Here is a 27,691-nt window from a genome sequence, read left to right as displayed (position 1 = left end):
TGTGAATTACTAAGGATTGTGCTACAGAATTTACTGCAAATTGTGCTGAATTTAATGCCAGAAAAATGCCTCATTTTTTTGTCCAATGTAGTCAAAATATCTGCCACTAGGAGTGTTCATTTATTTGGAATGAGAGGGGCAGAGTTTCAGAGCTGTCCGTGCGGTACGAAAGCTTTGGCTATGTCCTGTAACTCTTCACTGACTCCTCACCCTGCATGTTTAAAGATGAATCCTACATGTTTCTGGTCCTCAAAACTAGAATCTTGATGTAGCAGAGCATAACTTAACTGAACTGAGCTGAGCTGAGAATAGAGAAAGGAGGAGAATCCCACTACCAAACACATAGAAGGTTGCATCTTGTTTTACAGGCAGCTGGGACACTTTATAAAGAGGGATGAGGTTTGCGGTGTGCCAGATTTTTATCACATTTCTACAAAGAATGCTCCACAATGAAAAAAATTGTTTCTTTTTGCCTTTTGCTTTGGTATCAGATCTATTATCAAATTGAAATACTGGTCAAAATGCAGCAATTAAGGGGACTCAGGCAGGCTTGAAGTGTTAGATTAATGTCTGAATGCCTCATGTACTATTGACTTTAATAAATATCTGCAGCCTCACACAGACTACTGAAAAAATAAAGAGGTGAGCGCACATTTATGCACTTGGCACAGTAACGCTAACTTTCACACAAGGATGGATCCGGATCTGATGATAAATAATGTTTGTCATCATCTACACATCATACAGGTCAGTTGTTATACACAGATTGCAGATTTATAAGGTGGAATAGATTTTAATGGCGCAGCCCTCCTCTGTGCTCCAACTGAAGTGTCAGGTTTGTGCAGAGAGCAACTGTTTCAGTGTACAAGACCACAACAGTCCCAAGTAGTTTTTAATTGATATTTTGTTAGCAATAATTTGCACTGCTCGTGGTAGAGCAGCCCTGGTCTTTAATGAAATAAGCTGGCTGCATCTTTGTTTATAAATATAATATAGTCTGTCCCCAACCAGTCACAGCAGATGGCTGTCGATCCCTGAGCCTGGTTCTGCCTGAGGTTTCTTCCTGTTAAAAGGGAATTTTTCCTTCCCACTGTCGCCAAGTGCTTGCTCATAGGGGGTTATCTTATTTTGGGGGTTTTCTCTCTATTACTATAGGGTCTATTACTGTTACCATACAATATAAAGTATCTTGAGGTGACTGTTGTTGTGATTTGGTGCTATATAAATAAAACTGGACTGAATTTAAATTTAAATTGTTAGCAGATCACCTACAGAACTTCCCATTCCCATGTGCACATTTTTGTGATTTTACAGTGAGTCAGGGTCTATGTTCCCAAGGGGGGTGGGCCTGAGAGTTGCATCAGCAAGTGAGAAAGCAGTGAACATTTGTGTAGCAATGCAATGCTGTATTTACAAGAAAAAAAAAAAAAACCTTCTTTTATACTCAGTCCTACCATGAATAAGGCATGTGGGCCATCCTTTACATTTCGTACTGTGATCTTTGAATTTTTTTTACCACTTTTTAACACGGACAGTCTACCATCACCACCATCACCTCGCCCTGCCCCATTCCATCCTTTATTGCTGTTCATCTTTCTACCTCTTACTTCAATCACATCTCTATGTATAAATCTCATTAAAGAAAATCTGTTTGATTAATGACTTACTTAAGTTGGATAACTTAATATGTTTGATGAGGGAGTGGTTGCAAGATGCACACATGGTGGAGGATAAAGATAGGATGAGAGGAGGAGGAGGAGGGAAGATGAAGGAAGATGAAGGGATTATATTTCTTGGGTGAAGTTCTACTTAGGTCGCCAGGGATAAAAACAGGTGATTAAAAGAAACGGTTTGATTTGAAGCCACACAGGCTTGTCTTGGGGACATAAATGCGTCAATACCATTTTTGGGTTTATTTTAGAAGTTGTTTGCTGCATGGTGTGAAATGATATGGAAAAACACATTTTAATCTCCATTCCCATGCAGCCATAGGCATCCTGCCTCATACTACATGTATATAACATCAAGTCAGTAAATCCCGAGTCTCACATCTGTCTAATGATGAGGTCTGGTTCAGCTGCATGTTTGATATGTGATCAGATTCCTCAGGCCACATCCTGAGGGTTTGGCAGTGCCCAAAATTACTCCGGTAGAGTTTACAGCCAGGATTTACCACATGGAGTTAAGCTATCTGCACAAATCATTCCCTTTTTCATTTGCAGAAACAGTCCTACGGACATGATTTACAAGTACAGTGCTGCTTACATGAAATCCAAGGGCAAGTCAAGGCTACAAATCACACCGGCTTTGCCTCTCTATTTACGATGTCCTGTTGGTGTCATAGAGAGGAACATATTCTAAATCTGAAGTTACAAATTACAACTTTTTTTTTCCTGCTGTAATGAGGTATTTAGTTTCATCTGTGTCATAGTAAGTGGAAACTAGGACAGTGTGTCACATCCCCCAGAGTAAAGGATAGACAGGAAAATCCTCTCACTCGGCTGTAAGCATGATCCAGCACCGACTAAGTGTCGGCTCCCCTCTTGACCATGGCCTCGGTTTTGCCATTTGTAAACACCATTCGCTCTGTAAAAGCTATGCAGCACCAGTCACACTCTGTATACTGTCTCAGTACAGAGAAAGTGACTAGTTTTAAGGTGTGATTAGTTTTAAGGTGTGCGACATGAATACAAACATGAAAGTGACTGCTTCGAAAACAGTTGAAAACTAATTTATATTTATGATTCTTTCTTATTCTTATTCTTTTTCATTTATCAGAGGCAGACATTTTACTATTAATGCATATGATTATAAAGAAGAAAGACGCCTGTAATTAGCTTCAGCTGTGTGGGTGTTTGTTATTTAGGCAGCAAACACAATTTTATTTAACTGTGAAGGAGGCACAAGCAATATTTAGAACAATACTTAATTATTTCAGAATAAAATGGAAGCCATGTGCATGATTGCTTATTTATTTATTTTGCCATTTCCTCTTCAGTCAAAATCCTGACCTGCATCATAATAACACCACAATAGACCTCACTGCTCTACTGTAGTGATTCCCCAACCAAGGGTCTATGTTCCCCAGAGGGTGGGCCTGTGTCTGCAGTAGCCAGAAGGTAGGCTACTTGGAACTAACAGTGGTTAAGCATAGACAGTCAAAGGTTAGGGATAAATGAATTAAATAGATAAATAACAGTGAAATACTCAATAAATTGTTAAAAAAATTGCTACCAGTTGAAAATGTTAGCATTATTGGGTTGATCCTTGAAACCGTTGGGGTACTGGAGAAACATTTAGAACTTTTGTCACAACATAATGACTAGCTTTTAAATGGTGTAGGACAGGGATCCTCAAATCCAGGCCTCGAGGTCCGGTGTCCTGCAGGTCTTAGATGTATCCCTGATCCAACACACCTGAGTCAAATATAAAAGTCATTAGCAGGACTCTGGAGAACTTGACTGCATACTGAGGAGGTAATTCAGCCATTTGAATCAGGTGTGTTGGATCAGGGACACATCTAAAATTGGTAATCTGAATGTATTTGCTAAATAGTATCTCAGATCTAATGTAAAATAAGTTCAAGACTAGGGAATATTATAAACCTAGACGTGGAAGTGTTTTTAAAAAAAAAAGACATTTGACTGTGGAAAAATAATGGATGGATAAATGTAGCTGTCTGCTTGAGAGCTGCGCAGAATGCAAAGTTGGGTAGCCACCAGAAAAGTTGTTAGACACAGTGCTGCTGGGGAGGTTAACACCTGCAGTACTGCATACTCTGTGGCTCCCTTGGAAAAACAGCGCTGTGTAGCTGCAGCACTCACTTCCCCAGACTCAAGATACGCTGCTGCTGGTGCTCAAAGAGTCAAAAAACAGTAAACGATACAGCCTACCAAAAGAAGTGAACACATACTAGGGTGCATTAGCTGAACAAATGCAGGTGATTTGTGTTTATTCCTAACAATTGCCTGGTTTTGCTTTTATCTTTAAAACTTATTTAAAATAACAATTGCACTGATTGTTTTAAATGCTGTGTTTATTTTCACTGTGCATATGACAATAAAACTTATTTAGTATCCTGCTAAGCCCGTCATTGCTTTGTGGCCATGGATTGTCACAAATCACTACCATGCCACATCTTCCACAGCATGTAGGGTCCAGGACAGAAAATCAATGGGCTTTCATGGGCAACTCCATCAGTGCACTGATGGTCGAGAGAAGGGAGTGGTGGGTAGGAGGGGTGGAAGCAGGTTTTAAGGCCATGTGAGGCCTGATGATGCCATGGTTTAAGAGTGTGTTGTGCTGAGAACACTAACGGTAAAAAAGAGAAAAACTGGAAGAGGAGAAAGTCTTGGTATCTCTTGAAATGAACACAATTCTGTGACCGAAACCAGGCAGATATTTAACACAAACATATGACAGATTCGTGCTTCTGCAAAGATGTGAAATATTCCACAGGTATCTGCAGAGTAGGTTTTATGCAAAACCATATGTCACATAGGCTGACGGAGGTGTTGATGTTTGCACTTCTGAAATTTCAGTGTGTTGTACAGACTCGTGTGTCAGGAACACCATTTAATGTATTCAACTCATTCTAGGAAACTGCATAATGGAGGAATACCAAGAAACCAAGTCAGATGTGAAGGAGAGTTAGTAAGATATATTGCATGTGAACAGCTCTTTTATTCTTGTGTTAACCCAGCCATAATAGCTTGCCAACAGTATCCAAGTTAGCATTGTCACATTATAAAATGGTTCTTCTTTTTTTTTTTTTTTTTACAAGTTTACCTACAGCACATCTGCTTACCTGTATGCTCCTATGGGTTTTACAGGGGGTAGGGTCAAACAAAATATTTACAGTTTGCAGTTTTTAGGATTTCATGACAGCTTTCCACACTTGACATAAGTGAAACATAAGAAAATGTTGGGATAACAGACAGGGATACAGGAAATAAGCAGATGACAAAGCCTGAAAGTTAAAATAACAAGAAGAAGAAACTGAAGTAGTGAGTGAGTGAGTGAGTGTGTGTGTGTGTGTGTGTGTGTGTGTGTGTGTGTGTGTGTGTGTGTGTGTGTGTGTGTGTGTGTGTGTGTGTGTGTGTGTGGTGGGGAGGGGTGGCAATCGAGTTAGTGCACCATAATGAAAAGGATTTAAAGCAGGAGGGAACATGGACAAGCCTGATAAGCAAGTGACTGAGAAAGACGCAAGTGTCTTGGATTGTGTCTAACAAATTCTTTTAAATAAGAGCAGTGGCTCATGAAAGTGATATCATATGGAAATGTCTCCAACACACCATTTAACATTCACTGCTGGAACTGACTGTAGATATGATTGCCTCAGGTTGCAGGCAATGCATGCAAATGTTATGTAAAATATGAAGTGTTGGCTCCCCTCTTCTGAATTATTTCATCCAAATTTTCTCATTAAGCTTTTTGATTTCACACCTCAATCAGATTTTGTTGATACAGTTTAGGCAATGATGCTTACTTTCACAGCTACTATGGCCCTTATAGAGAATTTTTCCATGTTGGCGAAACAAAGATTAATGGGTTATTGTCATTTTATCTTTCTGTTTCAGTGGTGGACGGCAAGGTGATCCTGGAGGGCTTGCAGAGGTTTGGCCCCACACCAATATATCTACCTGTCAGCTACAGGATCCTCAATGCAGAGTCAGCGTTCTTTTTACAGGAGGCAAACCAGGACTTAATGAGGAACTCCAGCCTCCAGGCTCGCACGGAGTCCTTTTTCATCCACCAGGCGCGGCAGATGCCCTTTGTCAATGCTAGCTATGGACCACTGTCTGTCCAGCAGCCCGTCCCCTTAGAGCTGCTACAGACATTGCCAGGGCCATTTAACACACCCTCTTTCACTTCATCATCAACGACATCACCATCGACATCACCTCTCTTTACATTCAACTGGAAGGTCCACACTTATATTATCAGTGAGAGGATTCACCCTAGCTGGCCAAAAGTTCAAGTGCTGTTCTACATTGCAGGAAGGGACTGGGATGATTATAGCACCATCCACAAGCTACCCTGTATCAGGATGTTTGCCTTTCATGAGACTCAAGAGGTGCGTGGAACATGCAGGCTAAAAGGCGAGTTGGGGATATGTGTTGCTGAGCTGGAACCCCTGGCCAGTTGGTTCAGCCCACCCACTGTCAGGCCTGGTAGGCAGAAGATCTCTGAGGAGGCCCAAGGCACTCCTGTGGAGCTGTACTATATGGTTCAAACCACAGAAAATGGAGACTGCAGTTCAGAAGATTCAAGAAAGGGCAGCTCTGTCCTCACAGACCAGCCAAGGCCATTAGGGTATTTTGCAGGGCATACCCCTATGCAGCGCATTGGGAGTGTCAGACTTTTTCAGCCCCTGTCGGAGTTGAAGCTGGACAATAACTTTGTGGTGATGGCACCCTCCAAACCCATTCGGCAAAGAGAAACTGTCTCGACTTTTCTGGCTCTGTCTGCACTTTCTTCAGTACAAATTTTCACCCTCAGGTGAGTCAACCTTCTCCTGTGAGAACACGGTTTACTCTGCAGCTGTACTAATGTTTTCCCATTTCCCAATTTAAACAGAAATTGTTTGAAATGCACACAGTTGAAAAGAGGGGTTTCATTTGAAATTTGAAAGAAAGAATCACAATAAATAAAACCTTTCAGAACACTAAATGTTTTCACCTTTGATAATATAAAACGTTTGCAATATACTCATGTTTGACATTGTGCTAAGCTTACAAAACTTTTCTCAAGAAATTCTAGGTCATCATCTGAGTCATATTGTAAAATGCATCAAACAGGGCAGAACTAATTTTGCACACTGCATTTTTACTTCTTATAAACTGCACTGTATGTGTAGTTGTGTTATGCAGACAAATGTGTGTCCTTCTTCAAGATACCATAGCCTGAAGGCAAAACATGTGACGTGCAATCATCATATTTCCTTTGGCCATAGGCTATGGTTTGGAAACACCTTGTTTAATAATCTGCAGTTACTGAATGGGGTTTAAAGACAATGCTGCCACTATAGTACTGTCCAGCAGCAGTTAGGTGTTTTGTCTAGGACTCAAGCCATTTATCTACTAACCAGAAAATTATATTAAAGACAGATAAACCTACTAATACAAAGATACAAATAAAGCTAAACAAGACAGCATCTTTATTTGGTCAGCTACTCTAAGCTGATGGTGATCCTTAAACTGCATTGCTTCTACAGAGCAAATGTTAATTTCAGTTTGTTCAAACAAGTCCTGGCTCCACACCAAAGAAAAAATCTCTAAAATGAATAAATAAATAAATCACCTGCTTGTTAAAGCTTAAATAATTTCATTGATACTCCAGAGAACTGCAAGAGCAAAGCATTTTCAACTTCCATTTCAATGAAGGGGCCATGCTTATTGGTATAACCTTTTCTCCTGACTGAAAAAAAACTCTTAAAAACAGTTTTTTACCCACATTCTTTTTAGAGAAACCAACTTCCTCAAAATACGACAACGACAATATATTTTTTGGATGTGTTTTGTATAAACAGCTTGTTTGTCTTGTTTGCCTTCAAGCTTAAATTTAAGGATAATAGATTTCCCACAGAGCTTAAATTTCAAACTGCATGTATAGGAGTGTGTTTATTCTGAAGTGGGTAACACCTTAAATACACATTTTAGCTATTTATGTAGATTGTTTCATGTTTTCACCCTCAAAATTGCCAGAATTTTTATTTTTTTTTTTGGTTTTAATCTGAGTTGATTCCACACAGCAACAACTAAACAGTAATTGATTCATCGAGCTTTGTCTCAAATAAATTACTTTCAAAGTGACTGTAATTGCTGCATGTTGGGTGATGCAAATTAAGGTGTAAGGAATATGCATTTCCACTAGGCTACTTTTATGCTCGAGATCTAAATCACGGCAGATGAAACGGTTAGTGGCCTCAAAGTGGAGCTGTGACAGAGAGCCTTGGCAATTTGTCAACCCTGGGTGAGCAGGAAATCTGCCAAAAAGCCTCATTGCTTTTTCTCTCACTCCAGTGATGATGAACTCCCATGAAGTATTAGCGCTCACAGTGTGTGTTTATCACATTTGTCAGCATGTGTGTAAATGGGAACTTTAAAGGCGGTATTTTTTCCTTTAGTGCTTCTTTGCACCAATGTTGCACCCCTACCGTTCAGAAGTTCATCTTTTTTATGTTTTTCCATGGGGATACCAAAGACTTAAAATTCAGCCAAAATACCTAATTAGCAACCAAAAGATTAAGCCTCAAAGTGTTTAAAAAAATCACAGGCTACTTTAGAGTACTTGACTACCAGCATGTCAAGCTGAATATCCGTATGCTGATGATTAATCTCACATTTGCTTTGTTGTGCGTTGCTTTTATCTTACAGGACAAAACCCGTGGTGCTATGCGATGTGTTATTCTCCCAGCTGCTGGATTTTCTGATAATACAAAACTTTCTTTAAACACCCTTTAAGGATTTGAAATGCCGATAGCAAAGGTGGGAATTCAAGTGCGGTATAACCGGGGGGGGGGTTACTGGAGTTTGTGTTGATCCTTATTTAAGACATTTTAAATTGCTGTGTTGAACAAAGAGGTTTTCCTTCTCTCTCACTGTACGCACTTGTATACTGCCAGCAATGTTTGCCTATGCAGGCTGTGGGTGTTTATGAGAAGCTTACTTTACAAGTAGCTTTGGTATGTTTCCCCCAGCCACTGATACATCATTAACTATTTATAGTTATTCCCTTCCTCTCAGCATTATCGTTTCTCTCTTTTTTAACCCCCTCCTCCTTTTTCTCCTCCAGTTAACTTTTGACAAAAGAATACTGGGACTCTCCTGAGATGGCATGCATTCCTAGATGTGCTGCTGTCAGATGGAATCAGTGTTTATTTGCCTCCACATCAGTGACAGCTATGGCAGGAGGCATTTTGTTTTCATACTGCCTGTCCTGTGCTTGTGAACATGATCTTTCAGGGTAATTCTTCAAATTTGGCCCCAGCATTCACCTGATTAGGATTTGGTGGTCAAATATAATGATCATAGTGACTTCACATCCACAAAAAAAAAAAAAAAAAAAAATGCATATCTGCTTTTTTGTATGTTGTTGTACATGCATGCTGAAGCCTATGCCAGCTGTGATAGGTTGAGAGGCAGAGTACACCCAGGACAGGTCACCAATCTGTTGCAGGGCTAATACAGATAGAAAGAGAATGAGTCACACCTATGGCCAATTTAGAATCACCAATCAACCTAACCCCACTAACTGCATGTCTTTGGACTGCTGGAGTACCTGGAGAGAACCCACGCAGACACAGGGAGAACATACAAGCTCCACACAGAAAGGCTCCAGCCAGAAGGTGAACTCAAGCCCAGCACCTTCTTGCTGTGGGGCAACAGTGCTAATCACTATGCTACCCCTGATACTAATCAACACTAAAAATCACAAATTAGACACCAACATTTGCCTCCTCCATTCGCTTCCTCCAGTTGGCACAGAAGTTGACACAGAGCCGCTGTAGACAGGCAGTTTACAGCCCCTCCTCCTATTAGCAGTCTAACACATGAACAGCAGTTGATATTCACAATGCTGAGCAACACTTAATGAGGAATTTTGAGAGGATGGTGAAACTCCTGTTTCAACAACATTCTTATAGCTTCACTTTTGACTTCCTTAATATACATATTTGCATCTTGGTATTACATACTGACCAAAGCAAATTTAGCTCGCTTACCAAAGGCTATATTATTTGTGCATTTAACTCCCTCTGCTTTATTATACAAGTGGTTATATTTGATCTAATCTAAGCTAATCTAATGTAATTATTTTGAATGTAATTACAGGCTTTTAATCTCAGCAGCTAGAAAGAAAAACACACATGCACACATAGGCATTAATTTTCACACCTACACCTACAGATTTGCAGACAAATGTGTGCACGCACGTGTAGTAACACTCACACACATACATACGTGGACCTTCTCTCTGCCAGCTGTAAAGTCATGGTGTGTTTGTCATGCTGAATGTTCCCAGTGGAATCAGTAATTCACTGCTCCCTGCCTCATTAGCCATGGAGAGAGTGGTGTAACAGGTTGGTAAAGGGTTCTCCAGCTACTCCTTATTCAACATGCAAATGAAAACACTATTTCCTCCTGAACAAATTAACAGGCTTTTCAAAAGATAAATTGCCCCAGCTGTATTGTAATTTTGACTAAACAATTCAACATATTTCCACAGATCCCCTCGGGGGCGGTGTTGCTGATGAATGCAAATGAATTTCTAATATCTGAGAGTGTGAAGGTATAAGTACGAGATTCTTCAAACTGCTGTGCCAGACAAACAGCCAGCATGAGCTGTTATGTTATTTGAAGACTTAGCAGGTAAGAGCCTGTGCATGAAGCGGCTGATTTAGCCGAGGCCAGTTTGTTGTTGCTCAGATGTTACGCAGAAATGATTCAGTGCTGTGTGTGTCAGCTGATTCTGATCTTTAATACAGTTCAGGTTTACAGGTCTTGTGCTCTGGCTGTTTGTTTTTTTGGCAATTGTTTGCTGAAATATCAGCAGGAGAAAAGGCAGGAATAAAGATGTCTTCTTCAGTGTGTTCAGCTTATCTTGACTGCTTTCCACCGTGATTCAGTTCCTGGTAAAGGTCACCCAAGATAGGTATGTCTCTTTTCCATTTTCATTTCTATACTTATCTGTACTCTTTCTTGTATTTTATCGGCTGTTCTGTCTTGGTTTCCCTCTCTTCTTTGTGTTGTTTAACCTTTCTCTCTTGGTACATGTTCCCTCCTTCTCTTGCTTTCCCCGAGTTTGACAGGTTTCTCCTCTTTGTGCCGCTGTGTGCAGAAACACTGACAGAAACCCCCCGAATTCTGTCTGAGGTAGAACTGACTTTAAATTTCAGAAATCTGAATAAAAACAAAGTCGGGCTGGTCTTTACCCAGCTCCTTTTTTTTTTTTTCTTCTTTACATTTTGCACTGTTGGCCTGCTCTAAGTTATTTTCTTTGGCAGCACCTCATCTACTCATTAATAAGATATACAACATTTGAAATCCAGTGAAACTATTCACTGTGGAGGTCTTACTCTCTGTTGCGTATTACCACTACAAAGCTATCACCATTATCCCATAGCAATTTATATAAATAATTATATTTCTAACATAGTGACTTTCTGTCATTACTCTCCTCTTAAGTTGATGCTTTTATGATCATTTTATTGATCTCTTTTTCTCTAGTCCTGAAAGGTAGCATTTTCCCAAGGGTTGGATTTTTGTGATCCAACAATTTTGAGAGAGTCTTACTAATCTGCAGCAGTCAGCATGACACATGCTTCCACTGGCTCAGAGATGGCTTCATTGTTGCTATTTGTTGCAATCACATGAAACAGAAACCTTACTACTTTTTAATTCTACCATTTTACGTATCAGGACAAAAATCACATGGTCCTTACCAAGTTCTAAATACAAGATTAACAGCAACACATGACACAGCAGCATGCCATTATGTATTTAACACAAACTAAGCTAACATGAAGAAGTATTGTCTGAGAAACTAAGTACACCCCATGATTCAGTAGCTTAATTAGCAGTAAAAACTTAAAGTAATGGTTTCTCTTTGACTTATCAGTCTCTCACATCATTGTGGGGGAATTTGTGTGCTTCCTCTGTTCCATGATTCAATTTCAACCAAGCTTCAGCTGTTGGACAGATGGTCTCACATGTGACTCTAAAATACTTCAGTATACAGAGTAGTTCATGTTTGACTCAATGACTGCAAGGTGCCTGTGGCTGCAAAACAGGCCAAAATCATCACCTCTTCACTACCACACTCAACAGCTGGTATTCCGTGTTTGTGCTGATATGCTGTGTTTAGTTTTTGCCAAATGTAGCACTGTGCATTATGGCCAAACGTCTCCGCTTTGGTCTCATCTGTCCAAAGGACATTGTTCCAGAAGTCTTGTGGTTTGTTCAGATGCGAGTCTGCAAACCTAAGTCCTGTTCCCATGTTTTTTCAGAGAGAAGAGGCTTTCTCCTGGCAACCTTTCCAAACAAGCCATGCCTTTTCAGTCTTTTTCTAATTATACTTTCATCAACTTTAACATTTAACATCCTATGTGAGGCATGTCAAGTCTAAGATGTAGCTCTTGAGCTTTTTGCAGTTTCTCTGAGCATTGCATGGTCTGACCTTGGTATAAATTGACTAGGTTGTTATTTCCTGGGAAGACTGGCAACTGTCTTGAATGTTTTCCCTCTTATGAATAATCTTTCTCAATGTAGAATGAGGGCTTCAGAGTGTTTGGAAATCATAGCCTCATAACCCTTCCCAGATTGATGAGCAGCAGCAAGTGTTGGTCACCCTTGCTGATGATCAGTTAATCAAGTGCATTTGATTAGCAGCACCTGGCTTGTATTTGCCCTCTTAATTCATATAGAAATTGTTTGTTTGTTTTTGGAATCTATATCAAAATTGATATTCTGTGATTTAAAAGAAGATATTCCAATATAGCGACCAATATTTTTTTCCTTTCAAACAAACAAAACATAAGATTACCCTAAAATTTGTTATGCGTGGTTATTTATTTTCTTTACACCCCACCTGACTCTGCCTTCTGCTGGACAATCTGTGTAAGGTCAACACTCATAACACGTGTTTCTCCTGCCTCTTCTTTACTTTTTTTATTTCCATTCATGTATTGTTATGAATGCCAATACTGATAGATCAGCAAATAAATAATACCGGCCGATAATAGTGACTTGCCAATAAACCAGGTCAGTCACTAGAAGGAATAAGGGTGTACTTAATTTTTCACACACTGGTTTTTTTTTAAACAAATAATGACATGGTGTAATATTTTGTTGTTCAGCTAAGGTTGTATTTACCTAGAAGACCTGCTAAGGAGTAGATGATTTTTATTATGTCCTGATTTGTAAAACCTTAGAAATGAAAGAGGATGTACTTCGTTTTTCATATTATATATGAAAGTCTTGCAGACTTCTTGTAAGGGCAGCAGAGGAGATGAAGGAATCTTGTATGGATCCTCCCAAGAGACTGCTGTTGCATATTAGGTCTGATGTTAAGCATATAAAGTACGCTCGGAACCATGTATTTCTTTCAACTTTTATCTTGGTGATACACATAGGCTAATCACAAAAAAAGTCATAATTTTTTGCTGCATCTTAGATCCTTCTGTTGTTTTTGTGCATTAGATGATCTCCACACCTAGAGGTTGGTAAGGCGTTGTTATTGCTACTATCATGATTGAATGGTATTTTATGATTGCAAATAATAGTAAAATAAAATAATAATTAAAAAAAAGAAAAAGGCGGGTTGTGAAATAAACAATAGAAAGATAATATACTTACACTTTTGGCAATAAAAGAGATTTTCTTATTACACTTTTTTTTTAAATGTCAGCTTTAGATTTTGTGTAAAGCTTTGATTTGGAGTCAGTATGAGCAGTTTTTCCATGTCTCTCTAAGGCCTCCATTAGAAAGCATGTCTGAGAAAAGAGAAGTATAAGGGGGGGGGGGGGGGGGAGACAAAAAAAGACTACAAAATACTAAGTGGTAGAGTGTCTCAGATTCAAGAAGTACTAAAAGCTCTTTTTTCAATTGATTTGTGCTATCCACAAAATAAAATATTAACAAATGTTCCCAAAGATCTTAAACCCCAGTGATAGTGAGATTCTCATTGTTCAGAAAGTTTTAATATTACTTTTTTAAGCCAAAAGTGAGTACAGTACAGTATGTGAGCACAGAGGGAAGGAAGAACCAGATGTAAAGGGCTGAGACCCATTAACACTGGGCAGAAAGCAAATATAATGCACTGACCTTAGGGATATGTTAATTAGTGCTAATTCGTACATGACATCATAATACATAAACTAAAACACCAACATTTTGAGTAGAAGGCTTTGGCAACTTTCGATTAAACGCTGGCTAAACTTCTGCAAAATGGAGTAAAGCAGTACATTTTCCAATAGGGAAGATAATCCTAACTCATTCTGTTTTATTAAAAGTGTTTGTGGCATTAACATATATTATGCATTGCCATCAACTCGAAGAAATACAGAGATAAATATATTTCTGGTCAATATTGCCAGCATCTGTTTTTTCAGCCACGATGCTTGTGTTTTTGCTTTCAGATGCAAGCAAACTATTGCATATTAAACTGCAGCATTGTTGACAGATAATAACATTTGAATGCTATAGAATAATTGAAGTTGTAGTCATTACCAATAAGTAATAATTTGTGTATTAATCCAGAAACAGCTCGTGCGATTAAAAGTCAAAAGTAAAGGATTCCCGGGGGCACTACAAATAAGCTTGATTTGTCTGCCACTGCGGCAGTTATGTTCTGTTTATGCTGTGTAACATGGAAGCTTTGGCATTAAAACCTCAATCAAATCAGTCTGGATGGATTTTCTCACAGTTTGTTTAACTTGACGGGGATGTAGCTCGACACATTTGATCATAAATCTGTTGTCCCTGCAGTGAACCACTGAGGTTGTCATGAAGGATTTCTCTTTTCTTTTCTTTTTTTTTCCTTTCTTTTTTTTTCTTTTTTTTTATCTCCTGCTGCAATTCCTTTACTTATTCTGCTGTTGTTAACATCTTCAGGCAACACTTTTTTGCTACAACTTCTACAACTCCAGTTTCTGCAATCTGAGTTGAAGATGATATATATAGGGCTAGAGGGGATGACAAACAGGGTGGGATTAGGTTGTGAGGCAGTACAGGCAGAATAAGTTCTGCCAGCTAACTGTGTGTAGATGTCTGTCTGTTTTTCTCTCTCTCAGACAATCATAAGCTTGGCCTTTTAATCACTTGTTTATCCTTGATGTTTTTCATAAGGATTTACTTTGATACGTTTGATTCCAGAGACTTGACAGCTGTAACACTAACTCAAAATCATACATATTTTAATGTGCACTTGTGGGAAAGGAAAAAAGAGAGAGAGATTATGAAATGTGTTGGTTGTCATAACTGTGGTTTGTTTTAGAAGCTGATAGCTAAACGCAAAAACATAGAAAGTACACTTACTCATCTGAGCTATGTGAAAAACTTGCTTCAGCCACAATGGGGTGAGAGAGATTCTCAGAGACTGAAGTACAGTCAAACAAACTTCAGTGAATGCCTTGCTTTGGCTAAAAAAAAAAAAAAAAAAAAAAAAAAGGAAAGCAAATAAAATGAGCTCTCTCAAAAAAGTAGCGGTTCTGTGCATCCGTCTGTTCATCTTGAATGCTTATCCAATACAGGGACATGGGGAGGCTGCAGCATGTCCCAGCGAAACACCCTGGACAGGTCTCCAGTCTATCACAGGGCCAAAAATGTTCTATAAGTAAGATCTGGAACATTTCTATAGCAGCAAACAACTGCTGTAAGGCTCAATCACTCACATGGAAGAGCGAGTTCTTTATAATGGTTTGTTATGGTTCATTCAGTCGTGCACATAGCACTACTCTCTCTGTGTCCACACCTGAACAGTGTTGAGCTTTAGGTCATTCGTGTTATGTTTAAAAGTGCACCCAAATGGAGGCTCAGAGACTGAAGTAAAATGAAAAGCAAGCTTTATTATAAAGTTTATAAAAGAGTACAGAAGAGGCAACACAAAGGGTAAACAGTCCAAGTAAAAATCTGCAGAAAAATAACAAAGCATAAAAACCAGGAACGTAGAAGACTCACACAAGGGAAAACGGGAAATGCTACAGACAATCTGACACAGATGAAGAAAGGACTATTTATACAGTAATGTGCAAAACTCTTGAGCCACCCCTCATTTCTTTATATTTTATTTTCAACTTTCCAAAGAACCAATTTTAAATGGTCTCTTTAGGCACTTTGTTGCTACCACCCTGTCCAAAAAATATATAATTTGTTCCCTGTCTTTAGCTGACTCTATAAAACATGCCAATGATGACACAGTTCAGTAGGCAAAAACATATGTATTTTTCACCAACAAGGTGATTCTCAAAGACCCAGTAGCCGCAAACTTGGCATATCTTGTCATAGCTGTCAAGAAGCCATTTTAAGAAATGGAAACTGTAGCTTTAAATTCCAACATCTTTCCTGACTTACATAAATTAGCCGAGTATACTTAGAAAATGAAGAAGCAAGCCTTTACTAGCCTTTATTAAGTTAATATTAATTAAGTTATAAAACAATAACAGTTTACTCATTGTTTTTGAGAGACGTTAACTTAAAGCAATTAGGTAGCAACAATCATTTAACCGGTAGGAGGAAACAGTGCATTAAACTGTCAAAGTCTGCCAAAAAAGAAGAAGAGTAGCTGCTTGGGTGTGATCATGCCCAGTAGCCTGCTTTAAATCTTAAAGTTCCCTCTATTCAGAGCAGATTGACTCCAATCTGTGTAACACACACACAGGCACGCATGCACACACACACACACACACACACACACACACACACACACACACACACACACACACACACACACACACACACACACACACACACACACACAGAGTAAAGCGCGTCAGAGTGCTTGAATTTTGACCATTTCTCTTTTGAAGAACAATAAGGTAAGTTATCAATCTTGTAATATGTTTATGATTAAATTTGTTTCGCAGTGCAGTTGACATTATTTAATGTTTGCTAACTGGCTTAGCTAACTGATGCTGCACAGATGAACTTTACTGGATGATTATGTGTTCCAATAAATTCCAGTGTTTTGCTGAAGTTGACACAGTGAATGCTGTTTAGTCCTCAGGTGTTAACAGCAGGTAACCTCTATACAAATACAAATGTCAGCACTGACTAAATGAAGTTTGCTGTAGCCAAATTAGCTTGTTAATTACAATCACATTGGACCTTGTATAAATATCATTTGTATTTAGGGTCTACTTATTTAATTTTTGAAGGAGGTATTTTAATAGATGGTCTCAAGAACCTACATCAAGTACTTTGCCTCTTGTTTGGGCTGTTAATGCTTTAGCCTTGGACTGCCCTAAAGCCATGAAAAACACTGTCAGATTCATTCAAAGACTGACAGAAAAGAAGAGACTTGTACCAAACCCACAAACTTTTAGAATTACAAGCATTTAGAGTTTGAATGTAGCTAAATAAATGTCTGCACAGTCTCTTGAAATGGTTTTAAACCACAACTGTCATATTGGCCTTTTTTTAATCACTGGATTTCTGAAAAACTTCAATAACATGAGTATGTTTTTTCAAAAGGTTTGCTTAGTTTTAACATGTCAATGAGACTCCTGTTCACGTAAATACAACTACAAAATTATATGTTGCATGAATTTAAAATAGTAAAAAAAGTACATCTGACTTAATAATTAACAACCCCCAGAAAATCATTGTCCACCCTCTCCACTCCCTTAAGGACCTCCACAGCACCCGCTGTCTCAGGAGGGCATGCAGCATCCTGAGAGGCAGTACACACTCAGGACACTGGGTGTTTAAACTTCCAGTAGGAGATTCAGGGCTCTGAGGCTGCGGACTAACAGGCAATAACAAGGCAATAGCCCTGATCAGTGCCAACATCTGACGTTGTCTGATAACCTGCCTTTTTTATACATTGTGTATATGTGTGATTTTTATTTATTATGACTGTAAGTCTGCACAGATGTGGGCAGCTCTGCATTTTCATTGTAGTATCATACATGTAGGACAGTGCAATGACTATACAGATTTATTGGTCTAATATTTTAAATACATGAAACAGTTTTTATCTTGTTAAACTTGAGTGAAAAACTGTACTAAAAGATCCATTGCTAGTACAACATACATTAAAGCTTTGTAGGGGGTGTAGAGTGGGGTCATGGCAACGATCCATTAAAATCTGCTTTACATCCGCCAAGGTCTGTGAGGCTGACTTAATGATATACTGGTTAAAAATTTATTTTAAAAAAACGTATAACTTAGAAATTCTGATTCTTACAAGTGAAGTGTGTATTGTCATAATAGATAAAGTACTGTATAAAGATTTTATATATGTTACATTTGACCTCTGACCTCTCCTTCAAGGTCAGATTGATCTGACAGCCAAAGTGATAATAGTGCTATATGGAACTATTTAAAACTATGTTTCTTATTGCCATTGAATTGCCAACCTATAAGCATATAGGGAATGATAAATGGGGATTCTAAATATCACATTGCATTGGACATCTGACCTCTTCTTCAAGGTCAGACTTTTATAAAATGTCTTTTATCTTTACTGTCTTTCTGTGTTAGCCCTGTGAGAAACTGGCAGCCTGTCCAGGGTGTACCCTGCCTCTCGCCCTATGACAGCTGGGATAGGCTCCTGGGTTCGAGTCCACTGGGGCCTTTCTATGTAGAGTTTGCATATCTTTCCTCCCACAGTGCAAACACATGCATGAAGCTAGGTTAATTGGTGATTCTAAATTGGCCATAGGTGTTAATGTGTGTGTGAGGTCATCTGTCTCTCTCTGCAATGGACTGGCAACCTGTCCAGGTATACCTCGTCTTTCTATATGAAAGGCTCAATCTATACTTTTCACCACATTTTTTTTTTTTGAAAAATGATCCATCAACCCAGTATTATGTTTCTTTTCACACATTGAAATCGTAGGTCATATTTAAACATGAATAACTCAAAAACTATTAAAAATAAAAACCTGAAATTTTCACCGGCCCTTCTTACCCTAAAATTGAATCAGGACATGTAATTTGGGACAGGTACATCAACAAATGTCTGAGTGTTGGCTAGTTAAAATATGAAAAAGAAAAATCATAAAATGAAGAATGAAGAAACAACTATTTTCATTCAAATTTCATGCTGTATTGAGCAAATATGACAAGTTGTACCACAAAAACAAAAATATCAGTAGATGGTCTAAACTGAATAGAACAAAATTCTGGAGTTTCCAGATGGGAAAGTTATTTTGTTAAGTATATGTATATTTTTCATTTTCGAGACCTACTCTATCTACTATTTTGAGACCTACGGCCCTGGAGGAGTCTGACAATTCAGGTAAACCAGATTGACAATACTTACAGATCGGTGTAGGAAAATTTAAAGCCGCCAATGAGCCACAATGACTTAAAGAAGCATCCTATACATACTGTACTGTTTTGAGCAACATTATACATGCAAATTATTGACAGAAGAGAAAGTCAGGCACCCAAACGCAGATGGCTAAACATTTAAAAGGTCCGTTTACATTAAATTTTGATATTTTGTGCATAATGAGTGTTTTATGTTGTTGTTGTTGTTGTTGTGTTTCATATCATTCATTGCAGCACTAAAAATGCTGATGGTTATTCATTAGTATTTTTTTGGCTTCCTGTAATTCAAACACAGATCTGTGCCAAGAGCTGGACTGACTGAAACGAGGGTAATAGGTGCCAAATTCCATCATTTCAAGTCTGCTGACAGAACGGACTTAGTCTAGATAGTCTGTTAGGCCTGGAATCTCTTTCCCTAATAGATTTAGAGAAAATTACAGTTCTCTCAATGTTGTAAATGAAATTTGAAAGTGTCTGAAATGGCACAGTATGTTAATCCCTAAAATACTGCAGCCTCTTGTGGAAACATCCCCACTAGCCAGTATTAAAAGTTAAATCACTGTTTTTCATGCAGCAGAAGTAACAGAAACTTCTAACTGATAAACATACAGAAAATACATAATTCTGATTAATCTAAAAGCTGATTTTAAAGAAATTACAGCGATAACCACCTATGCATTTATTCATTGAATCTGCATTTCCCTGTTAAACATTGGAGCTATTTTGCTTCAGCTCTAATCTGATCACCTCTGTCTTTTCTTTGAACTGTATTTTGTAGCTAGTCAGATTTAAACCTGTATATGCTGTTTGTACTTTGCTGACCAACAGCATTGCCGTTGGCTGTGAAGGTTTGAGGCGTCTTACTGTTTGTAGGGGTGCCAGTTATCATTCCTGGTTTCAAACCTTTAAAAGCGTTTTCCTGGAGCTGGCTATGATAGTTGCATTACTGAATGGTAAAATTCACCTTCTGCTCCCCCAGAAGCGTTGCTCTTTCATGTTTTTTTGCTTTTACTCCCAGAACAGGTTGCTTTTCCCTCACAGACGCAGGCAAAAAAAAAATAAATAAAATACAGAGTTTGTGGCAGTGACAAAAAAAAAAAAAAAAAGAAGCAGTGACAATGACCTAGAGAAAGAGAGAAAAAAAAAGAACTGACAAGCTGACAGAGCTTGGGCTTCTGGGGTGAATCATTAGACTGATATAACATTCAGCATGCAGCTTGGAGCCGTGCCTTTGGCTGGGCTTTAAGCTGCGTAGTGTTGGTCAGTCTGGTTGTAGCTGGTTGGGAGGTCAGCCATTGATCTGAAGATATAAGCTGGTACTTTGGATCCAAGCCTTCATGATCCTGCAGGGCTACCACTGTGTGTGGATAAGCCTTGATCTGCTCAGGGTTTTCAGTCTGTGTGTGTGTGCCAGTGTGGCTGTGTTCTGTTTGTATGTGTATGCTCATGCATGATGTGATCTGTATGATTCTTTTTTTTGTCAGTTGCAGCCCTGCAGGGTAGAGAGAGAGACTAAAAAATGGGAATATAAAGATAAAAATAAAGGGTTAAGAAATGAGGTGGGGAGTACCCATGAACAAACTTACAGTAAAATTAATTATTGTCTTGCAAAACATGACATTAAATAACTTACAAATGACAAGTGTCGGTATGAATCTCTATTGATAGGATTCAAAAACCCTATGAACAGGCACACTGATTGGCATGCTGAACTTTAATTCTGCCACAGGTGACGGCTTCTGCATCTGACAGATAAAAATCTGAAATCTGGGACATTTCAACATGAATTTCTCGTGCAGCAGTTGGACCAATTTGAGCGACGTTAGCGTCTCCTGTTTCTGAAAAGTGACATCATGTTTTCTTTTTCTGCTTCCCGACCATTTGACTTAATGACTCAGCTGTGTGGCTGCCTTTTTAAATGGGAGTTAGTGACATTAAAAATGAGTGGCCTTGTCACGATTTTGTTCAGTCCACATTATACTTGAAAACCTGTCAAATGAAACAGTCTCTTTCCTTTAATATTATTGTAGAGCAGATTTTCAAGTACTTGTTTAAATAGAATGCAGTGCAGGTTTCTCCTATATGCAGAAAGAGTAAAGCTCCTGGGTAAGGTAAAGGTACCTCATGGAGTAAACAAACAAATACAGATAGTGTTTTTCACCCTCATTGTTTCACATCATTGAAACTTAACCATATGCATTCTTCTTCTGATTCTTTTTCCACCTCTATTTATCCACTTTTTCTAGCTCTCACAGTCTTCTATTTCACCTTCTTTTGCTGGCACATTGCCACAAAGAGCAAGGTTTATTGGCACATTATACACACCCGCTGACAATCAGTTGAAACCACTGGAAAGGTATGCATATCTCACTGCATGCTCTTGCATGTGTATCCTTGCAGTACAAGCGAGTATGCAGACTCACTCATAAAATCATTGCGCTGCTGCTGCTGCTTACAGACACCACAGGGCTGTTAGCGCTACCGTAACAACTGACTAATCTGACAGATCTGTGGTTTGTGTAACTGAATGTGAGGAAAATGACTTGGTAATGGCAAGCAGGGAGCATAAAATAAATGCAATGTTGATGGGTTTTTTTTTTTGGTTTTTTTTCAGAGAACTGATTTTGTCCATTTAGTATAAAAAGGATAAATGAATCGTCACTCTATTAGTCAAGACTCAGAAACACCAGGATACTTCTTTTTTCTTCTAATCTCCACCCTGGTTTAGTTGCAGAGTAAAATTTAAAGTGGATTGTCATTAACAATGCATGGAAGATGATGCAACAATCTCTTGTGCTAAAAGATTTAAGATCTTGGGTATTTCAAAGTTGGGACCTAATTTAACAACTTTAAGATTTCTTAGAATCACTCAAGCAAACCAGCCTTGTTTTCTCATGATAAACTAATGTCATTATGTCACACTGCTTAATTTCCCTTTCAGTAGGTGGATCAAACCTCATTAATGCTAGCATTTTGTTCATAAAATATTTTAGTTGATGGTACAATTAATTTACAAACACACAAATAATAAGCCTGCGAACAAATGGTATTTTGAAGGCTTATTTTTTATTTGCTTATAAAAAGGTAAATCAGTGGAAGAAAGCAAGAAATTATTTATCTACTACAACTATAAATGACTAAGGGTAACAGTGTAGATCATTTTTAAAAAAGGGTTTGTTTCATCTTTTGTTTTTTTTGCTCTACAAACTGTTTTCCTCTATGTGTGTGTATAAGATCTAAATGACAGCATCAACTCAGTTTTCAGTATAATCTAAGAGAAAGGGGTGCCTTCACTCTAGGGTGAAACGCCCTTTGTGTTTTGCAAAGCAGCCTTCACTGTCATCTGTGTCTCGCGCTTGAGATTCAAATGCTGCTGCAGAAACCCTGCAGCGAGAATTCACAATGCCGATGTATGTTTGCTTTCTGCTTTCCTGTCGTTTTGCCAATTATGTAAAGGCCTGTAAAGTCCTGGATGATCATTTCACTTGGTTCACTTACCAGTCGGGCTGCATTCTGGCTCATAGTAATGGTGACTGGAGGAGATCTGGCAGCGTCATTCCACTTTTCTCAGCACAGATGAGCTGTGTTATGGCCCAGAGGAGTCACTCTGATTCTCTTTGTTTCATTTTTGTGACACGCAAGCTGACACAAATGCACCAAGCAGTACACTGACACAAATGTCAAATTTCTTTCTCTGCTATTTCTACTCTTTTAGTAGCTGCTAAGTATATTTGTGAGCATCATGAAGTGCGCTCCACTCCATTTATAAATCCTCTTCCATACAAGGTCACATTTCCATGCCAATACTGGCATGAGGATTCGTGTTGCACATCCTAATAGCTCTGTGAGAAAACCACTCAGTGGAACAGTTGTTGTCATTTTTTATTCATGTATCAACTACAATAGTTTTGTACATTTGGGGGTTCAAGTTGGACGCAGTTTGCTGCAGTCTGGGTTAGTTTGTCCTGACAGACATGCAATAAAAGCATATTGTGTGAACATTCCAATCCAGCTGTTACCTATTGTTGTCATAATAATTTGTTTTTCTAAGAACAGCCACATACCAGTTTGTTTGTGTGCAATATCAATAGTGATGCTGCCAATTTCAGCAAACACTCAAATGGTACCATGTGCCATGAGCACAAAGTACCATTATTAGGCCTCAAAGAAATGTTAAGTGATGAGCAACAGGAATCAAAATGAATTAAATGCAGCCAACCCAGATGAGGCTTCAGTGTGTTGTTTGTCTTGCTTTGATTTGGTCAATGAAAGATTTTTCTGAGCATGAAACATCTTTTTGCAAAAAAAAAAAAACACACACACACACACACACACACACACACACACACACAAAGAAGCAAATTTCTAATTTTTGGCTGTGGTGTACTGACTGCCTGCTCAGTGCTTAGGCAAGTGCTACTGAGTGCTATTTAGCAGACCGAGGAGCATGTGCCAGTGTGGAAAACTGAAACCATTTCCCTCAAATTCTGATTTTGAGTGGTGTAGCTTTTGTGGTACAAAATTAAAGTGCCATCTTTAGCTGGGGTTGAGATAATCTATAATCTTTCACACTTTTGTAGTTAAGGAAAATGTTCTCAGGCAAAGAAAAATAAAGCCTTACCACTTAGTCCCTTTCCAAAACGAACTGGACATTTCTGTAACTGTCACTGAGTATTGATGTTTGATATTTTTTTTTATTTAAATATCAAATTAATAAATAATATTCTAAAGCTTAATATAAACATTTGCTCTGCAGTATTAAAAGTGTATGGCTGCTGTGTTTTGTTTTGTTTTTTTCCTTTATATGTCAAGGTAGTTTAATCGAATGACCTGTTGTCCTTGTTCATTCTTTCATTGCGCGTCCTTTGGCACGCAGTGCTTGACTGTGGTCCGGAGGAACAGACCCAGCATTGAGGCTCCACAAAGCTGAATGCAGACACACTGTGTTGTGGCCCAGGGGACTTGTGCCGACACACACAAACACACAAACAGAGAGAGCAGCCCAAGGGAGTCCTCTATGAAGGGATCAGTGTAAACATCCAGTGGCAGTTGAGGTGTTGGTGGCCCTGTGAAGCAGAAGCAGTGCTCAGGGCATGGTGCTTGGTGATAAGCTCCACTAACATGGAGTAAAGAAGTGAGCTGGTCATACCTGTTAAAACACCACCAGCCAGCCATTCCCCTGCCACCACATTATTGCTGATAAACACTGAGGAGAAGCTCAAACTCCTGCAGGGGAAGTAAAGAGGGGAGGAAGGGCATGACATGTTTTGCACTTAAGGTAAAAGTTTGCACCACTGTGTGTTTTCATGTGTTTACACATAGGGCCATCAAATCAATTATACAGTATCATAAGCTAAGTATACTAGAGGCTGGTAGATCAATTATAATAAGCAGAAACACAAGAGCAGCAGAAATAATAGCATGAAAGAAGGAGTGGGCAGATTATTTAATTATACCAGAGATCCTGTTTCAACAGCCAATGCTATTTTATTTATGCTGCCTATGCATTTCTTTTCAAGACATCTTGTACACATACTGTTCATATTTCATGCCTTCACAGTATGGGGTTGGTCAGTTTTGACCTGGGTCAAGAATTCCTTCATAATAGGTGTCAATATCGAATTATGAAATACAGATATATTTATAGTGTATAAATAGCCCGTCTGTCCTCAGTGGATGGATGATTAAGCCATAATTCATGTTTCAGAGTGCAGGGAGAGGCTATTGTTTGAGGTTTTACAAAACTCATTTTTGGGGAAAAACCTCTACAGTCACACATTATAGTGCCCTGTTTTATCAAAGACATTAAAACATAACAACCATAATGATTGAAATATATTTTATTGAAAGAGAACATGGCCCCACAATTCTGTAACTGTTGAGATTTATTATATAACCACATATAACCATTACAACACAAAAATCCTCATAACTAACATTTCTAATAAAAGCTACTTTCAGCTGCTCCCTTATACACAAGGGGTTACCACAGCAGGTAGCAACACATATTTAATTTTGCAGACTTTTACGCTAGATGTCATTCCTGATGTAACCCCCAAGGGATTTGTGTCTCCTCCCAGAACCGAACCAGGGAGCTTTTGATTGTTAAAAAAATATGTGAACCGCTAAATTATGGAGCTACCATTACCATATATTAATTCAACATTAATTAACACTTAGAACACAAAACATAGACAATTACTGTCAGCTGCCAGTGCTACCCCTAAGCCTCCTGGCTGTAGAATCTTTAGGTGGCGCAAGTCACCTGGAAGCACAAGTTCTAGCACACAATTACAGGTCTCAGTAGATCTTAATGGGGTTCATATGAGCCTTAGCCACTTGCAAATGGCTAAATAAGAACCAGGAATAAGAAATGCTAATAATAAATATAAACCACTGAGAATACTGTCACTTTCTGTGATTGGCGTTATTATAGTAAGAACTAACTTGTCTGAGATTTTTAGTTGATGCATCTATGGCATCAATTTGAAATTTTCTCAGAACTTAACCTCTGACCTTGACTTTGAGGTCAATGTTGCCGAGGTTCGAACTCGTCTGAGATTTTTAACAGATGCATCTATGGCGTGAACTTGAACATCCTAGGTCACATCGTTCTCGAGTTACCATGTTTACAGAGTTGAAGCAGTGGGAGGAATCCTTATGTGTGTGGGACTTGCACATGTGTTTCCCACACTCCCACGCTCAGGGGTCTTTATAATCTTATGAGCCCCCCCAACCCCTCTTTGGATTTCTGTTTTGATCTCAGTTAGCTTTCAGTTACTTTAATCTCAGTTACCTCAGAATCAATTGGCTTAGTTTTAGATTTTTTGTTGCATTGCAGGTGTTTATGCTTGCAGGTCCAGATCTCATGTCTGTTTCAAGGGACCCTCTGTTAAGGGACCCTCTGTCCTTTGTTCCTTATGTACACCATATATGATCACTCCCATGCTGTTTCACTATTTCAAAGACCAGCGGATGCCTGTCTCTATGTGGTGCGAACACATACAGTGACTGTGTCAAGGTTCCCGCTGAACTGTGTCACCGCTGTCCCATAAAAAATACACAGACATGACTTGGCAGTTTCACAGTTTAAAAATTTTCCTTGATTTGACCCACACTGGTGGGTCAAATCCTCAAATCAAAAAAATAATTACCCGCATCAAATTTGTCCCAGACAAATTTGATGCGGGTTAATTATTTTTAATCAAATGCTGCAGTCTTTGTGGCCACAACCTACCCAGTCCTTAATCACAAAGGAGAAAGATTGGAAAACAGTCATTTGCATTTTAAATGGCACCGACAAACAGTGTTTTGCAGATAACAGAAACACTTCATCAGTAAATAGTCATATGTGCAATTTCCAATGTGGAAACATCATCAACGGTGAGATCATTTTGTATGACTATCTCATTATGTGCATCTTGGCACACAGTTGTGGCTTAATTCAACAATCTAAGAAAACTTGCTATGCTTGCATGTCCTGACAAGAGTCCAGGAAAAGGTGGCAGTCACGTTATCAGCACATCACTGGGATACTGGGATAGAACCTAAGGTCTGAGAGCTGCACATAGGTCAATATATTTAAATCAAAATATTTTCACACCAAAGTGTAAAGTTTGCTTTTTTTTGTTTTGTTTTTTTTCTGTGCAAGTCAACGTTTGGCTTGCATGTAAGCTGTAAATTTGATTTAAATTTTACTCTTCCTTGAAGATGTGAGGCATGAACTTTCCAGCAAGTGCAAAATAAGCTGCTGTGACATGTCTGAAATGTGCACCACGAGCACTCCATGATGAAACCATTTTGTAAGGGTAATGTTGTCTGGCAAGGTTGTTAACAGTAAAAAGATGGTATTCATTTTACTTGATTTCTGTTTACCACCCACTACGCAGTGGAATGAAAATATTTGTCAACACTTGTTTTTTTTTTTTCTTAGCAGCTCATTTGAATTCTTAGTATTTAAAATGTTCTATACAATACAAATAGCTCTTAGAAGTGCAGATGAAGGCAACAAAGGTACCAGTGATTGCCTCTTTTCATGTGGGCAATTTAAAAACATTTTTAGTACCACTAGTATTGGTGTGTAAGACATTTCACTTTTTACAACCCACGTATAAAATCTTCATTGACACACATATTCAGTTGGAGTATTCCTTGCTTCCAAGGAAATAAAAAAAAATAAATACAAAAATGCTTATTTTCACACAGACACATAGTGATGTGCAGACTTTGTTTTCCTTTATGTTTGTACTCAGTCACAGAAATATGATCAGGGCCCTGAGAGGGAAAAATAACAAGTCTAAGAGAAAGTTGAGCGAAAGAGTGCCTACAATAGGGAGAAACACTAGTTTTGGGAAGTTTATTATTTGTGATACTAATGATAACACAGCACCGTGTTTGACAAATGCTTGTAAATAATAGAAAAATCAAAGAAAAATATGTGTATATTCCTGTAAGGTTTTCTTTTTTCCTTGCTTGTAAGGAGAGCAGTATTGTAGTTTCACTGAAAAACGAACACTCAAACAAAAACATCTTCAGTTGTTCTACTTTGTCTATACTTTTGTGATGAAAGCAAAACAAATGTGCCAGCAGGGGTTATGTATTGTTTTTTTCTGCCCAAGCCTTCATCAAAGTCAGTTATTCAACCCCTAAATCAACAATCCATCTCCTCTTTGATTGCCTTTCTTTCTCTCTGTCAC

General features: G+C 38.5%; 1 protein-coding gene across 1 annotated transcript in view; it reads left to right on the top strand.

Moving 5' to 3' along the window:
- Positions 1–27,691, top strand: part of LOC115789321 (transmembrane protein 132C) — a 156,123-nt gene that overhangs the window by 44,630 nt on the left and 83,802 nt on the right. The window contains exon 2 of the mRNA XM_030742693.1: positions 5,580–6,501. Within this exon, the coding sequence (XP_030598553.1) occupies positions 5,580–6,501 (922 nt within the window). The remainder of the gene's footprint in view (positions 1–5,579; positions 6,502–27,691) is intronic.

The sequence above is a fragment of the Archocentrus centrarchus genome, chromosome 12 (genome assembly GCF_007364275.1).
Source record: "Archocentrus centrarchus isolate MPI-CPG fArcCen1 chromosome 12, fArcCen1, whole genome shotgun sequence".
Taxonomy (NCBI): domain Eukaryota; kingdom Metazoa; phylum Chordata; class Actinopteri; order Cichliformes; family Cichlidae; genus Archocentrus; species Archocentrus centrarchus.
The sequence above is the reverse complement of the archived record's forward strand: the minus strand, read 5'-3'. Positions and strand labels throughout refer to the sequence as shown.